At 50.7% G+C, this 15878-nt stretch overlaps 2 protein-coding genes across 3 annotated transcripts in view; both read left to right on the top strand.

Annotated features, from left to right (window-relative positions):
* The window catches only part of BCL2L1 (BCL2 like 1), an 871182-nt gene that overhangs the window by 522076 nt on the left and 333228 nt on the right, over positions 1 to 15878 (top strand). The window lies entirely within an intron of this gene.
* Positions 7397 to 13891, top strand: NRSN2 (neurensin 2). 2 transcript variants are annotated; one of them, XM_004272682.3, is made up of 3 exons: positions 7397 to 7705; positions 10266 to 10460; positions 12154 to 13891. In XM_004272682.3, exons 1-3 carry the CDS (start codon positions 7412 to 7414, stop codon positions 12577 to 12579), a joined length of 915 nt encoding a protein of 304 aa, XP_004272730.2. In that variant the 5' UTR covers positions 7397 to 7411; the 3' UTR covers positions 12580 to 13891. The 2 variants fall into 2 exon arrangements, with proteins under 2 accessions (XP_004272730.2, XP_049554778.1); XM_049698821.1 differs by lacking the exon at positions 7397 to 7705 and adding an exon at positions 7775 to 9286.

The following is a 15878-nucleotide window of genomic DNA, read 5'->3' on the forward strand; positions in this document are numbered from 1 at the left end:
GACTCAGAGGCCGTGGCTCACGGGCCCAGCCGCTCCGCGGCATGTGGGATCTTCCCGGACCGGGGCACGAACCCGTGTCCCCTGCATCGGCAGGCGAACTCTCAACCACTGCGCCACCAGGGAAGCCCTGTGTGTATCTTTTTTATTGGAGTAGCAGTGATATACAATGTTTGTGAGAATCTTTTTCACTTATACCTATACATATATATATATTCATCTTAGGATTCTTTTCTTATATAAGTTATTACAGACTGTTGAGTAGACCTCCCTTGTTATACAGTAGTTCCTTGTTGATTACCTATTTTACTTTATTTTATTTATTCTTATTGGAGTATAGTTGCTTTACAATAGTGTGTTAGTTTATACTGTACAACAAAGTGAATCAGCTATATGTGTACATACATCCCCTCTTTTTTGGATTTCCTGCTCATTTAGGTCACCACAGAGCACTGAGTAGAGTTCCCTGTGCTATACAGTAGGTTCTTATTAGTTATCTGCTTCGTACATAGTGTCAATCCCAATCTCCCAGTTCATCCCACCCCACCCCCCCTTAACCCCTTGGTATCCATACGTTTGTTCTCTACGTCTGTGTCTCTATTTCCAAAGAGCTCTCTTGATTGAATGGCAGCTCTCAGGAATAATTAGGTGGTAAAGCCACACCCTTTATATGATCTTGGCCCTCAACCATGTTGTCCATCGGAGAAGTTTTACAGAGTATGTTCATCCAAACACTTTTAAAATTCAATCTCTTAAAAAAAAGAAAAAGAAAAATTCAATCTCTTACTCTAATTAACTTTAGCCCAAGATACTTTAATCAACAGAGAAGTTTTTTTAAATGGGTGTGAAGGCCCTTAACTTAATCTATGCCCTGAAACATTTTAATGAATTAATAGATTCTACTGTGCTCAACACCTCTTTAAAGCTCAGTTCTTTCCATTTGGGGTCTAGAAGCGTTAGAATTTTCCAACTCTGCAAGAATCTAAATTTCTGAATGTTTCCTTTTATTTCTGTTTGCAAATCAGTCTATTCTCTTCTTTTTTTTTTAATAGATGGCACTGTCTTTCTCTTATATAAATTTATTTATTTAATTTCTGGCTGCATTGGGTCTTCACTGCTGCATGCGGGTTTCCTCTAGTTGCTGAGACTGGAGGCTACTCTTTGTTGCGGCATGAGGGCTTCTCATTGTGGTGGCTTCTCTTGTTGCAGAGCACAGGCTCTAGGCGCACGGGCTTCAGTAGTTGTGGCACGTGGGCTCAGCAGCTGTGGCACGTGGGCTCAGTAGTTGTGGTTCATGGGCTCTAGAGTGCAGGCTCAGTAGTTGTGGTATATGGGCTTAGTTGCTCCGCAGCATGTGGGATCTTCCTGGATGAAGGCTCGAACCCGTGTCCCCTGAATTGGCAGGCGGATTCTTAACCACTGCTCCACCAGGGAAGCCCAGCCCATTCTCTTCTGAGCTCATCTCACTCTTGAATATTCAAATAAATGCAGCCAAAGGCACCCCTGTAGTCAGCTTCCCAAGTTACTGCAGTAAAAGTGTAACTAAATGTTTTGGTTCTGTAGAACAAGGATTGCCAGCTCCCCTGCCTGTGGCCCCAACCACTAAGGCAGTGACACACAGTTTGGTTTTGGTAAGTACCCTACTTCTGGTACCAATTTCTTAATCAGTCAGAATAGGCTGGATTATGACATAGTAACAAATTAACTCTGAAATATCAGCAGGTTGACATAGTAAAGGCTTATTTTTTACTTAAACATATTCTGATATTGTGGCTCTCCAAAGCAGCTTTCTCCACTGAGACTCAGCAATCCCGTCTACCTCCATCTTCTGATGCTACCATGTCAACATGTAGCCTCCACAATCGTCACGGCAGGAGGAAAGATAACTGGAGGGTCATGCACCAGCTCTTAAATGCTCTAGCAGTTCTAAAACACGGCCCCCACATTATTTAACATTTCTCCTACTGAGAGTGGGGAGTATGTCTCCTCTTCTTAAATCTGGCCTCTGTGACTGAAAGAATAGAGTAGAAGTGACACTGAGCCACCTTCTAGACTCTAGCCTTGAGAAACTTGCAGCTCTCACCTCTTCTTTCCTGGAATACTCATTCTTGGGATCCAGCCACCAGGCTGCAAGGAAGCTGGAGAAACTGTGGAAAGTCCTACAAGGAGAAGAACTGAGGCCCCCGGTCCTCAGACACAGGTGAGCTCCCACCTGGCAGCCATTACCAGCTTGCCAGCAATGTCAGCAAGCCATCCTGGGAGTGGCTCTTTCCAGCCCCCAGTCAAGTCACCGCAGGCGATGCTAAGTGGTGCAGACTTCCCACTGAGGCCTGCCAGTTGCAGATTTGTGAGCAAAATCATGATCATTGTTGTTTTAAGTCACTAAGTTTTGGGTTGGTTTGTTATATAATAACAACCAGAACAAATGCTTTGGCCCAGAAGTGACATGCATCCCTCACTCTGCTCATAGCTCATTGGCCAGAACAAATCCTATGGCTTTGTCTAACCTCCAGTGTGAAGCACATAGAAATTTGGTGAGCAGTGTATGTCTCTATCACAGTGATGCAATAAAACCTCTTTGATAAGGTGACATATGGGCAGAGATCTGAATAAAGCCAGAAACTAGCTATACAGATATCTAGAGAAAAGAAAGAGAGGCAGAGAAGCAAACATGTGCAAAGGCTCCGAAGCCTTGAGGTAGGAGTTTGCCCACTGTGCTGTGTTCATTCAAAGAAAAGCAAGGGGGCCAGTGTGGCTGGAGTCCAGCAAGTGAGGGAATGGAAGAGATGAGATCAAGGAGGGAAGTAAGGTTGTGGGGGAAGGGCAATTAGAGGCCACAGTAAGGACTGGTTTAGCATATCTACTGCTGCATAGCGAACAGTCTCACAACATATACCTTATAGCAACACCATTTCATTGTCTTGCAAGATTCTGTGGGTTTATGGGATTCAGTGGGATGGTTCTTCTGTTCATGTGATGTCACCTGGGGGCTCAAGTGGGCTGGAACATTCAAGATGACTCACTCACATGATGCTGCCCAATACAATAGCTGCTGCTAGCTGTGAGCTGCAAGTTTGGCTGGGGCTGTCGACTGGAGCATCTACATGTGGCCTCTCCGTGTGTCCTGGGCTTCTTCTGCATGGGGACTGGGGTCCAAGAGAGAGAATTCCACAACTGAGTGCTCCACAATGCGAGGAAAGCTGGTCCTCTTGAAAGCCAGGTCCAGAGCTGGCACAGCATTACTTTCACCCCATTCTATTGGTTAAAGCCGTTGCTGGGTCAGCTCAGATGAGGAGGAGCAGAGTGACAAAGAGTTTGTGGCCATCTTTTTTTTTTTTTTTTTTTTTTTTTTTTGTGGTACGCGGGCCTCTCACTGCTGTGGCCTCTCCCGTTGCGAAGCACAGGCTCTGGACGCGCAGGCTCAGCGGCCATGGCTCACAGGCCCAGCCGCTCCGCGGCACGTGGGATCTTCCCGGACCGGGGCGCGAACCCGTGTCCCCTGAATCGGCAGGCGGACTCTCAACCACTGCGCCACCAGGGAAGTCCCTTGTGGCCATCTTTAACCCACCAGTCTTTCCCTTTTACCTGGAGTAAGATGAGATGCCATGGAGGGTTTTGAGCAGAGGAATGAGAGAATCTGACTCACAGTTTAAAGGATCATCGTGGCTGCCATGTAGAGAAGAGACCACTAGGGGCAGGGCAAAAGCACTGGGGGGATGCGGATGGATGTGGGGGTCTGAGATGGCAGTAGTCATGCCCAAAGTAGGGCCCTGGCAACAAGATTTGTACCACTGACACTTGGTTGACCAATATGGTGACCCCTAGTCACATGTGGCTATTTAAAATTAAATTTAGAGTAATTAAAATTATATAAAATTTAGAATTCGGTTCCTTAGTTGCAATAGCCACATTTCTTTCTTTTTCTTTTCTTTTCTTTTTTTTTTTTTTGGCCACTCTGTGTGGCATGAGGGATCCTAGTTCCCCGACCAGGGATTGAACCCGTGCCCCCTACATTGGGAGCGCAGAGTCTTAACCACTGGACCCCCAGGGAAGTCCCTCTAGCCACATTTCAAATGCTTAATAGCCAAATGTGGCGAATGGCGCCAGTATAGGCAACACAGATATAGAACACTTCCATCTTTGCAGAAACTTCTATTGGATGGTACTGGCTTACACCTTCTCATCTCTTACGAGTTTGCACATCTAAAATCTTTAACTACAGGATCCCACATTCTGACCTCAGACTACCTTCCTTCCCATCCACTTATTTTTAGACTGCATTGAGCTCTTCAGTCTGGATTCCCTGAGTCTTCTCCAGATCCATCTGCTCCCCTCCTGGGCTGCCTTGGCATCCTTCCCCAACAAGCCAGGATCCATCGTGAGGTCCATCATGGGAACTGCTCTCTCCCTTGCTCTCTGCATCACCCATCGCCCTCTCCTCTGCCTCACCAGGAGCTGGGGTACCAGAAGCCTTCTTCTTCTCTCCCAGGTCTCCTGACACTGCCGAAAAAAGTCACAGCTATGCAGACCCCTGTCTCCACAGATCATGGCCTCAGAGCCATCAGAGCAAATTCAGCTTCTGTCACATTGTGGCAGGCCTTGGGCAAGTGACTTACCTTCCCAAACCCAGGGTTTGTCATCTGTAAAATGGGGATTATCAGAGCTCCTATCTCATAAGATTATTGAGAAGTCAAATTATCCTGGCACATAATAAATTCTCAATAAGTGATATCCATCACCATCCTCATCATCATTATTACTGAGTGTTCCAAAGCTTTACCACTCTTTAAAAAATTATGGTAAAATATACGTAACATGAAATTGATCATTAGCAACATTTGGTACATTCATAATGTTGTGCAACTATCACCCCCATCTAGTGCTGGAACACCTTCATCACCCCGGAAGGAAGCCCATTAAGCAGTCACTCCCCATTCCTCCCTTAACGCAGCCCCAGGAACTGCTAGTCTGCCTTCTGTCTTTATGGATTTTCTGAGTCTGGGTATTTCATATATATGGAATCATAGAATATGTGGCCTTTGTGTCTGCTTCACCACCCTTTGAAAGGGTGTTGAACTAAAACCTTTCTATTTTGGTGGTCAAATGCTCTACCCTGGAGCTATACCCCCCCTAAACCTTCCTCTTTCTTAATTGATAATGCTTCTTGTTTTCCTCAAGAACATTCAATTTAATACGTTTTCTGTCACTCAACTTCCTACCCTCCTCACCCATAAACAATAAAAATAGTAGTAACAATAATAGTAGTAACGATGACAATAGTGAATTGAGTTCTTATTCTGTTCCGGGTGCTTTGCTAAGTGTTTTATATACACACCTCATTTCACTCTTATAACCCCTTTGAGACACAATTGCTGATATTATCTCCATTTTACAGTTAGGGAAACTGAGGCTCAGAGCATTGACGTCATGTAAGCACAGAGTGGCAGAACCAGGGATTCAAATCTGGATCTGTCTAACTCCAGATTCAGCTCACAAACACCAACCTGCATCTCTTCTCAGTGGCCCTCCTCCTCTCCTTCCCCGGGTCTCAGAGGGTACTGGATCCTTCCTATGCTGCTGGCTCAATGCCAGACCATCCAACTATACATTTGACCTCATCCCTTCCCATCACCTCCCCAACCTCAGCCATCCCCTCTCTCATATCATCGGAGCTGAAGCTGATTCTAACAGATGTGGAGTAGAATCATCTGGTTGCTTCTCTGTTCACTTGTCTGATGCTTGAACTGGGATGACTCAAAGGCCAAGCTCAGTTGGGAGGGTGGTGACTTCTGTGGGTTCTCCATGTTATTTTGGCTTTCTTTTAGCATGGCAGCCTCAAGGCAGGCAGACTTCTTGCATTAGCACCTCAGGTCTCCAAGAGCTAGAGTTCCAGGAGGAGTGCCTGTCCTTTCATGTCCTGGCCTCGGAAGTCAGAGCATCACTTCCACCATACTCTATTGGTTGAAGCAGTCTTCAGCTCACCCGAGATACGAAAAGAGGGTACCTAGATCCCACCTTGCTGCAGGAGAAGTGCTAAGGAATTAGCAGCCATGTTTTAAAACTGCTGCAGGTTGTTTCCAATCTTTTGCTATTCCTGCACTTCATTTTAGCCCCCTCCCCCGCAACAACTCTTGAATCCATTCATTTCTGTGCAAGCCCACTAGGCCAAGACATCGTCATCTCTGACATGGAGTCTCCTTACGGATTTCTTTCCTACCTCGCTTGGGCTTTTTATCCTGTTCTTCCCAGGGATCGACAGCCAGAGGGATCTTTTCAGAGTGCAGATCAGATCACACCCCTCCCCTCTTTACAACGCTTCCATGGCTCCCTACTACTCTTGGGTTGAAGTCCAGACTCCTTACCTTGGCTTGTGAGGCCCTGAAGGGTTTCACGTCTGCCTGCCTCTTCAGGTTCATCTCCTGTCACATGGGAGGGCTTCAGTCTTGAGCTCTAGGAATTCCTCTCTCCCTCTCTCTCTCTCTCTCTCTCTCTCTCTCTCACACACACACACACACACAGTTAAATGGGTGTAGTACATATATAGCACTTAGAGAAGTACTTTGCTCACACTCAGCATCATATATTCGCTGTTTTTATTAGTCTGTGTTCAGTAGATGTTTATTGAGCTGCCTGCTCAATGCCAAGGGCCCTGTGAGGCTCGGGGATACAACAGTGAAGGAACAGGATGTGTCTCCACCTTGCAGAGTTTATGCATCCCTGTGTCCCCGGCCCACAGCCCAAGGAGAGACGGAACGGACACTCAGGGCACGAAAGCACGTGTGCACAATGGTGCCTGAAGAAGCTTGGAGAGGTGTGGTGACTTTGCCAAGCCCATAGAGTGAATGTGGGACAAAGCCAAGGCTGTGGGTGGGCACACGACAAGGAATGAAGTAGACTCAGCTGCCTGGCAAGGGCTGGCTCTCCAGGGAGATGGGCCAGAGGACACACTGTCCAGGACGGAGCTAGGGGTAGGTTGGGAGAGAGAACAAGGGAGGATCCTTCCAGAAGGGAAAGGACTTGTCTCTCCCAGCAGCTTCTCTCCAACCCCAGCTCCCTTCTCAAGATAAGGGGCGCTGATCCTCAGCAAGGGGTAGGGGCTCGAAGAGGGAGAGAATGGAGAGAGGATGGGGGACTCAGTGAGAGTGTGAGGACTGCAGTCAGATAAGGGGCTCCTGATGGAGGCAGGAGGGGACTTCCTGGTAGGGACCCGGCGGGAGAGAGGTGGGGCTCAACGAGAGAGCCAGGAGTCTGTGAAGAGGATGGGGGCGCAGCCAGTAGATGAGCGTTTGTACATTGGGGTGAGGGCTTCATGAGGGGGATGGAGGCCCAGAGAGGAACAGAGGATACAGTGCGGAAATGAAGGCTCAATGAAGTCAAGGGTCTTCAGTCAGAGGGTTGGGAGATTGAGGGAGTGATGGGACAGTCAGACGAGGAGTTTGAGGGACTGCATGAGGGGGTGGGGTCGAGGGATATGATGGGGTCCCCGCGAGGGGCCTGGGGTCTCAGAGAGAGAAGAGAACTCTTGGAAGGGGACCAGGGCTCGCAATCCTGCAGGGGTCCGAAATCTGCAGAGCCAGCCCTCAGGGCGCGCCGGCGCCCCCCCACCCGTGTCACCCCCGCCCCCCAACTGCGGCGCAGGCGCCAACACAACCTGCTTCTGCTCTGCTCGCGTTCCCGCTCCCGCTCGGCGGAGACTGCGGACGGAGAGGTGAGCTCAGCCCTGCCCCACGCTCGGCCCGACCCCCACCCCGCCTCCTCCCAGGATCTGGAGAACCCCCACCCCTGCCGCATCCCCAGCCCGGCCGTGTCCCGCCTCGGGCGGGACGGCGGCGCCCCAGCCCTGGTGTGCCTCGGGCTTTGCGAGGTAGGGTCTCGGGGAAGTAGCAGGGGCAGAGGTCTCGCCAGCCCAAAGCCCGGAGACACTTCAGGGTTGGTAGGCTGGGAGGAGGCCTCAGAGGACAAGACCCCACCCACCTCTGCAGAAAACCCATTCCCGCCCCTCTTTGCCTCAGTTTCCCTCTAGGGGAAAGGATGCACTTAATCTCAACTGGGGAACTGGTGGTCGGCTCAGAAACAGTGTGCGGTGGGGGCGGGGGAAGTTGGCCTGATTTCTCTGGCCTCACCCCCCAAGACAGCGTCCCTTCCGCCTGAGCTACGCTGGACGCTGCAGTGCGCGGGTCCGGGGGTCTGGGAAGGAGAACTGAGAGAGGCCCCATAAATACGAGAGATTCCACCCATCTTCGGGCCCTCGTGGCTGTCACCGCTCGCCTCCTCGCCGCAGCCTCCACCCCTCGGACCCAGTAGCTCCGTCCTCTTCCCTCTCCCTTCTCACGGAGCTCCTCCCCCATCCCGCCTAAGGACAGCTCCCCAGCAGTTCCTTGGCAACCCTGGTCCTGGGCTCTCAGCATCCTCTCCCACCCTCCCCCAGACCGCCAGTCCGCCTCCCGGCAACCCTAAAAGGAGGGGGAGGGACCCGGTCGAGGGGGAGGCAGCGTCAAGGTCACCTTCCCGCTCCGATGCCAGCAGGATCGGGTGATGTATATTTGGAGGAGAGGGACAGTGAGCTGCACGAGAGGAGGAGCTAACCCTGGCCTATAATCCCTGAGCTCCCTCCCCGCCCCGTCCCCTAGGATCTTCGGTTAATGGTCTTTGCACTGATGCCCACCGCCCCGCCGGCCGGGATGAGGAAGCTGAAATCTCCTGGGGCGGTGCCCGCTCTGGCCACACCTTCTGCAGAGCCCCACCCCTCCCCCTCCCCTATTCCCTCGAGCGCCGGCTCTTCACCTCACCACTCGCCCTCTTCTTTCTGTCTTTGGCTTTTGATCTCTGCCTTTCCCCATTGTATGTCAGTGGGGGTGGGGGGTGTTGTCTCTTACCCCTTTTCCCTTCTTTCCCCTGAGTTTTGGGTGAGGGCTGTGGAGAGCTGTGATTTATAGACAGGCTTTAACGCAGCACTTCTGTGTGCTGGTGTGGGTCCATAGAACCACCTCCAACACACACTGTGGCTGTGTGTGTGTGTGTGTGTGTGTGTGTGTGTGTGGTGTGTCTGAGTGTCTGTGTCTTTGTGCTGTGTGTCTAGCTCTGTGTGTCTCTGTGTGGTATATGTGTGCCTGTCTGTATATGTCTGTGGTGTTGTGTGTGTGTATGTGCATCTATCCGTGTATGTCTCTGGTGTGTGTGTGTGTTTCTCTGTGCTGTGTGTTTGTGTGCTGGTGAGTCTTTCTCCACAGGGATTTGAGGATCACATCTGGAAATGAGAGGGGACTAGAAATTTGTCTTATCCTTCAGTGTAAGCACATTGCTTCATTTTGTTTGAAACTGCTCAGAGGGACTGAGGGCCATCATGGCATGGGGGGGAGCCCAGTCCTTCCCCAGCAACCCCCACCCCCTTTGCTTTTAGTCCTAAGGATGTTTGGATACACAAGGACCTTCCATTCCCTAGGCCTCAGTGTCTCCATTTGTGAAAAGAAAAGTCCTTAGATAGGTTTCTTTAGAAATCTAATGTTGAGCCTAAGAACACCTAAGCCTGAGGACCCCTGACTTTCACCTTCTGTGGAGTCAAGATTCCTTGGGACTTGGAGATTGTTGCCTTCTGAGGGGCAGCCCTGGGGAGGGATCTTTTAGGACCTTGCAGCTTGGGGAGCTCCACCCGATTGGACGAGTGTCAACCGTGACACTTGCAGCCCAGAATACCTTGAAAGGTGGGAAATTAAGGGGAAGAGATTTGGAGAGGAGATGGGGATAAGAAGCTCTCACTCTAGACATGGGGCTCTAGAAGTTCAGGATAAAATAATAATGAAGAAATTACAGTAATAATAGTCACAGAAGCTATCATTTCTTGGCACCGGACACAAAACTGTATAAAGCAGGTATGATTATCAGCTGTGTTTTACAGATGAGGAAACTGAGGCTTAGAGAGGTGAAAGCACTTGTCTGACATCACACAGCCGGGAAGTGGTGATCCTGGATTCCAATCCAGACAGTCCCGGCTCCAGAACCCACAGTTCCAGCCACTGGGTGGCCTCTACAGGAAACATGCACATTTATTGCCACCTACGAAGGCTGTGGGCTAAGCACTCAGTGCCTTGGCCCATTCACACTCTACTCAGACCAGGATTCCAGAAGGACAGGCTCTGCTGTGAGTGTGAGCTCTCTAAAATGGGTGGAGAGGTGAACGTAGCACAAAGATTCCGGGGGCCTTGGAGAGTCACCATGGGCAACCCTCACTGCCCCCTCCCTCTGTCCACTGCACCTGGCCTACCCCACAGGGACCCAGGATGCCAAGCTGCGAGCGTCCCTGTGGCTGCAGACGAGGCCCCAACGTGGAAGATGGCAAGTGGTATGGGGTCCGCTCCTATCTGCACCTCTTCTACGAGGACTGTGCAGGTACCCCCCTCAGCGATGACCCTGAGGGGCCTCCTGTACTGTGCCGTCACCGACGTTGGCCCTCACTGTGCTGGAAGGTAAGGTGGAAGGAGGAGCAACTCCTGTGATTTCCTGTGGTTTCAGGGAGGAGGTGGGATCAGTGGATAGAAAGAAAAGGGGCTGCGTAGCAATTAGGGGTCTTGCATGTTCAAACAAGAGGAAACCCAACTCAAATGAGTTTCAACAATAAAGGGAAAATATTGCTCATTTTATGGAAGAGACCAGAGGTTGGGGGCCTTCAGGCAAAGTTCGCTCCAGCAGTTCAAAGCATCACACTGAGGACTCAAGATTTCCTTCAGGCTCCCCATGGTACCCCCATCCTTGCAGCCCATTAGTTTGAGGCTCTCCCCATGTGTTCTCCAAACGACTGCTCCCAAGCTGACCCTCAGTCTCTCACTCCACACCTTCCAAGGGAAATCAGAATTTCAACCAGTATTTCTTTCAGAAAAGAAACAATGCTTTTCACTTCCAGAAGTCCTGGCAAGTATTGCATTGGCTCTGACTGGGTCACTTGCCCAGCCCTGAGCTAATTACTGTGGCCAGAGAGATGGTATATGCTGACTGGCAGGAAGAAGGGTTCACCTCACTTAAATCTTCCTGTGGCTTCCCAAAGATCTACTGGGGGACTGTTGCCAGGACAGTAGAAAATGTGAGAGAAACGAACAGTCAATGTCCATACCAGCCATGGAGGGTGGTCAGTTAGGGAGCACCATGTGAGTAAAGGCATGGAAGTGGCAGTGAGCTGGGTCCCTACAATGCTCTTTGATAAATACTATAGGAAGCCTGAGACAGAGGGTCCCTCCTCTCTGCTTTCAAAAGTCTTTGCTCTAGTGGGAAGGCGAGGTGCCAACCTGCACAGAGAATGCACAACCTCAGGCCAGGTGTGCAGAGGATGGCAGGAGAGGAAATGCCCTCAGTGCCTGGGGTGATCAGGGAAGACTTCCAGGAGAAAGTACGTATTTTAAGTTTTTGAGCATCTTCTTATTGCCAAGCAGTGTGCTAGGATCTTGGGGACACAGAATTTAAGACGATGTGGTCCCTGTCTTTGAGGAGCTCCTAGCTGTGGTTCATTTAGTCATTCTGCAAACATTCGCTCAGCTACTGCTGGATACCAGCACCGTGCTAGGCATGGAAGACACCTTGGGAGCCAAAACAGGCAGTCTCTAATCTCATGGCTTTCCCAGCTCTCAGTCCAGTGTAGCAGGCAGACAGACATCACTTACATAGTAACCAAGGTACACGTCCAGGTGTGCACCAAGGTGAGTGCACTGAAGAGCAAATGGGCACAGCGTTTGCATGAGTGCAGAGCTGGGGACTTGACCCAGTCCAGGGGCATCCTGGAAGGCTTCCCTGAGGAGGTGAGGTTTGAGATGCATGTGATCTGAGGGATGTGTAGAAGTTAACCCAACAGAGGGATAGAGGTAGAGGGTAGATGGGACAGGGGGATAAGATGGGACCCAAATGATGATTCAGGGGGACTCAAGGCTGGCAGAAGAAGTCCACTGCTAGGTGGGAGCTGAAAGGGAAATTAATTCAGAGGCCTCAAGATTTCAAATAGAACGTGATAGTTTGTGCCCTTGTCAATTAGATCCTAACAGGTGTGTCTATGATCCCGTCTTTTAAGGTTGGACCAAGGGGTTACCTTTAAGTCCAGTTGGGATCCAAGGTGATCCCTTTGCCTGGGGCCCCAGCTGACCCTGACTGCCTCCCAAACTGTCTGCTTCTCTCCAGATCAGCTTATCCTCAGGTACCCTGCTTCTGCTACTGGGTTTGGCAGCCCTGACCACTGGCTATGCAGTGCCCCCCAAGTTGGAGGGCATCGGAGAGGGCGAGTTCCTGGTGTTGGATCAGCGGGCAGCCGACTACAACAAGGCCCTGGGCACCTGCCGCCTGGCAGGCACAGTGCTCTGCGGGGCAGCCGGGATCTTGCTGGCCATCTGCATGTTCTGGGCCACGACTGGCTGGCTGAGCCAGGACCCCAAGGCAGAACCCTTGGACACTGAAACCGATGGCCACATGGAGGTCTTCGGGGATGAGCTGGAGCAGCAGTTGTCCCCCATTTTCCATGATGCCAGTGGCCGGTCTTGGTTCTCACCACCCGCCAGCCACTTTGGGCAATCCTCTGTGCAGACCATCCAGCCCAAGAGGGACTTTTGAGCCGCCCTCACGGCCAGAGGAGGAGCCAGGCCTGGGGTCTGGACCCTTCCTCCGCCCCACCGCATCCCACCTTCCCATTGTCTCCCTAACTTCTCCCTTTCAATGGGGCTCCTTCCATCTAAGCCCCCAGAAAGCCCAACTCCAGGTCAGAAAGTCTGGAGCTCACATCTCTGTGTCCCCTTCCCAGGGGTAGGGCCCTAAGTCCTCCAAGATGCCAGCCTTCCCCGAGTCACCCCAAAACTTCCCACCCATTCCTCCTTTCCAAAACCATTCAGGGGCAGAAAACTCCCTCAACCTATGCCCACTCTTTCCTCTGTATGACTTTGGGCAAACCCCTTACCCTTTCAGACCATCAGTTCCTGCCTCTGCACTAATGAAGGGTTTGGACCAGATTCTAGAGTTCCATGACTTTCTTTTTCTCCCCAGGATATAAGTATGGTAATAGGCATATCTTTGCCTATGCCTTTGGTAATAGGCATATCTTTGCCTTTCCATAGGCAAAGATAAGGGGAGGGGTAGTGGGGTCATTCTTATCCACTGACCCCTCCCTCTGTCAGCTGCACCAGGAGGCCTCAGGATGGGTCCAAGATGCTCACTTGGACCAGGATGGTGCAAAAACATTTCCTCCTTACAGTGTGTTTTCTATACATCTTGACATCAGAGCCCCCAGTCCACCCCATCCTGAACGATTACTAACCCCAGTTTACAGATGAGGTGGCGGAGGGAGGCTGACAGTCTGCAGGAACTCGGACCCACGTCTGTAGACTCCTGGAACAGATCTTGTTCCACAGTGGGAGCAGGACCCCACACCTTCCTGGCTTCCAGGGGACCCGCAGGGGTGGCACAGGTTCGGCCCAGAGAGACTAGCTGATGCCTAATGGACCCAGGTGGCTCAGAAGATACTTTGGACATGCATTTAAATGGTCTCTAAGAGCCAGGGGGCAGGAGTACTGGGATGTATTTGCCCCTCCGAGTCCACCCACCTAGAAACCATCACCCACAGGTCCTGACCTCACCCTGTACAAATGTGCCCTCCTGGAGGCACCAACCCCTCCATCCTTCAGGCTCCCCAGCCAGATGCATCATCTCTGTTCTCTACCACTAGGGGGAGCTCCAAGACAGCTGGAGAGAGATGCCCAAGGCTCATGCCTCTACCCTCCCCCTTTAGTCCCAAGGTGGTGGTGGGGGGGCAGCCCTCCTGGGAGGGTCCTCAGTCCTCCTCCACAAAGCAGGCCCTACTGCCCCTCCCCATTCTGCACCCTTCCACCGCCCCGCCCCCACCCCTTGCCTTTCAATAAACAGCTGGGATGGATACTGACTTTACTTCTCTTCTCCCTGACCACCAGGGCCCGGGGAGGGAAGAAAGAAACTGCTGTGAGCACCTACTGTGTGCTGGGCACTTAAATCCATTATTTCTCGTTTGCGCCTCACGATAGTCCTTTGAGAAAGTGGATGATTTGAGAAAGTGGATCATTTTACAGATGAGATGAGAAATTTCTCAGCCATCTTGACAAATTTCTGTCTCCATCCCTGAGAGGGATGTGAGGAGGGGGTTCTGAGGGCCGGAGCTGGAGCCAAAGGTGGGATCTTTTCCAGGAAGATAAGAACAGGTAACCTCCACTAGCACTCACTGGGGGCCAGGCCTTGTTCTCAGGGCCTCACAGACATGAGCTCGGTGAACCTTCACAACCACCTAGGTGGGGACTGTTATTCCCAAATCTCACTCCCAGGCTCCAGATTTCCACCTGAATTCACCTACATGTTGAATCTCAACTCAACTTTGCTGAACTGTTCTCCTTTCCACCCCTCCCCTTCCAGACCTGCCCCTCCTATGCTGCCCACTCCTGAGAGAGTGGCAGCTCCGCCCAAAGCCTTGAAGTCATCCTTGACTCCTCTCTTTCCTCACAGCCTGAATCCAAGCCACCAGCCAGTCCTGTCAATTCACCCTTGGAAATGCACCCGGTACCTCAGTGCTTCTCGCCATCCTCAAGGCCAGCTCCCTGGCTCTCATCTGGATTATCGCACAAGCTTCTCCCCGGTCTCCCGGCACCTTGCTTCTGTGCGCACACATGCACGCACACACACACACACACACAGACTCTAATCTTTACAGAGCAGTCGCACAGATCCTGGATGACATAGGTTAGACAGTGTCCCCTCTCTGCTTGGAACCCTCCCGTGGCTCCCACCTTACCCAGAGTAAAAGCCAAAATCCTCCCTGTGGCCTACAAGGCCTGACGTGATCTGCTGACACCCTTCTCCCACTTTCTTCCCCTGTGGCCTCGGCTCCCACCACTCTCCCCGCTCCTGTCTCCTCTCCAGCCAGACCGGCCTCCTGGCTGTTCCTTCAGCATCAAGCACAGCTCCTGCCTGAAGCCTTTGCCTAGCCGTTCCCTGCTGGTGTGTTCTTCCTGAGTTCCGCACCTGGTCAATCCCCCCACTTCCTTCAAGTCTTTGTGCAAATGTCACCTTCTCAGTGGAGCCTTCCCTGAGCAGCCTATTTTTTGGGGGGGCTGTGGGATCTTATTTCCCTGACCAGGGATCGAACTTGGGCTCTCCACAGTGAGAGCAAGGAGTCCTAACCATTGGACCACCAGGGAATTCCTGCTGAGCAGCCTATCTTAGAAGGTGACTGTGCCCCCATTCCCTGTTCCCTGTGTACTTTGGGTTGGTTTTTTTTTAACTTTTTATTTTATATTGGAGTACAGTTGATGAACAATGTTGTGTTAGTTTCAGATGTACAACAAAGTGATTCAGTTATACATATACATGTATCGATTCTTTTTCAAATTCTTTTCCCAATTAGGTTGTTACAGAATATTGAGCAGAGTTCCGTGTGCTATACAGTAGGTCCTTGTTGGTTATCCACTTTAAATCTAGTAGTGTGTACATGTCAATCCCAAACTCCCTAACTCTCCCTCCCCCCCACCCTTCCCTTAGTAAATATAAGTTCCTTCTCTAAGTCTGTGAGTCTGTTTCTGCTTTGTAAATAAGTTCATTTGTATCCATTTTTTTTAGATTCCGCATATAAGCAATATCGTATTTCTCTTGCTCTGTCTGACTTACTTCACTCAGTATGACAATCTCTAGGTCCATCCGTGTTGCTGCAAATGGCATTATTTCATCCTTTTTAATGGCTGAATAACATTCTGCTTTGGTTTTTTGCTTTCCTATAGCATTTACCACTTTTCAAATACCAGATCATTTACTTATGTGTTATAGCATCATTTGTTACCTGTCTACCCTTGCCACAGTACGTGCTCCACAAGGGCAAGGATCTTTGCTTGCTTTGTTTACTG

The sequence above is a fragment of the Orcinus orca genome, chromosome 16 (genome assembly GCF_937001465.1).
Source record: "Orcinus orca chromosome 16, mOrcOrc1.1, whole genome shotgun sequence".
NCBI classification, from domain to species: Eukaryota; Metazoa; Chordata; class Mammalia; order Artiodactyla; family Delphinidae; genus Orcinus; species Orcinus orca.

Excerpts from the sequence above, each read along its gene's own strand:
- NRSN2 (XM_004272682.3), top strand. The coding sequence starts at position 7,412 with ATGGGACAGTCAGACGAGGAGTTTGAGGGACTGCATGAGGGGGTGGGG. Across the intron at positions 7,706-10,265 it reads CGGAGACTGCGGACGGAGAG|GGACCCAGGATGCCAAGCTG; the intron begins GTGAGCTCAGCC and ends CCTACCCCACAG. Across the intron at positions 10,461-12,153 it reads GGCCCTCACTGTGCTGGAAG|ATCAGCTTATCCTCAGGTAC; the intron begins GTAAGGTGGAAG and ends GCTTCTCTCCAG.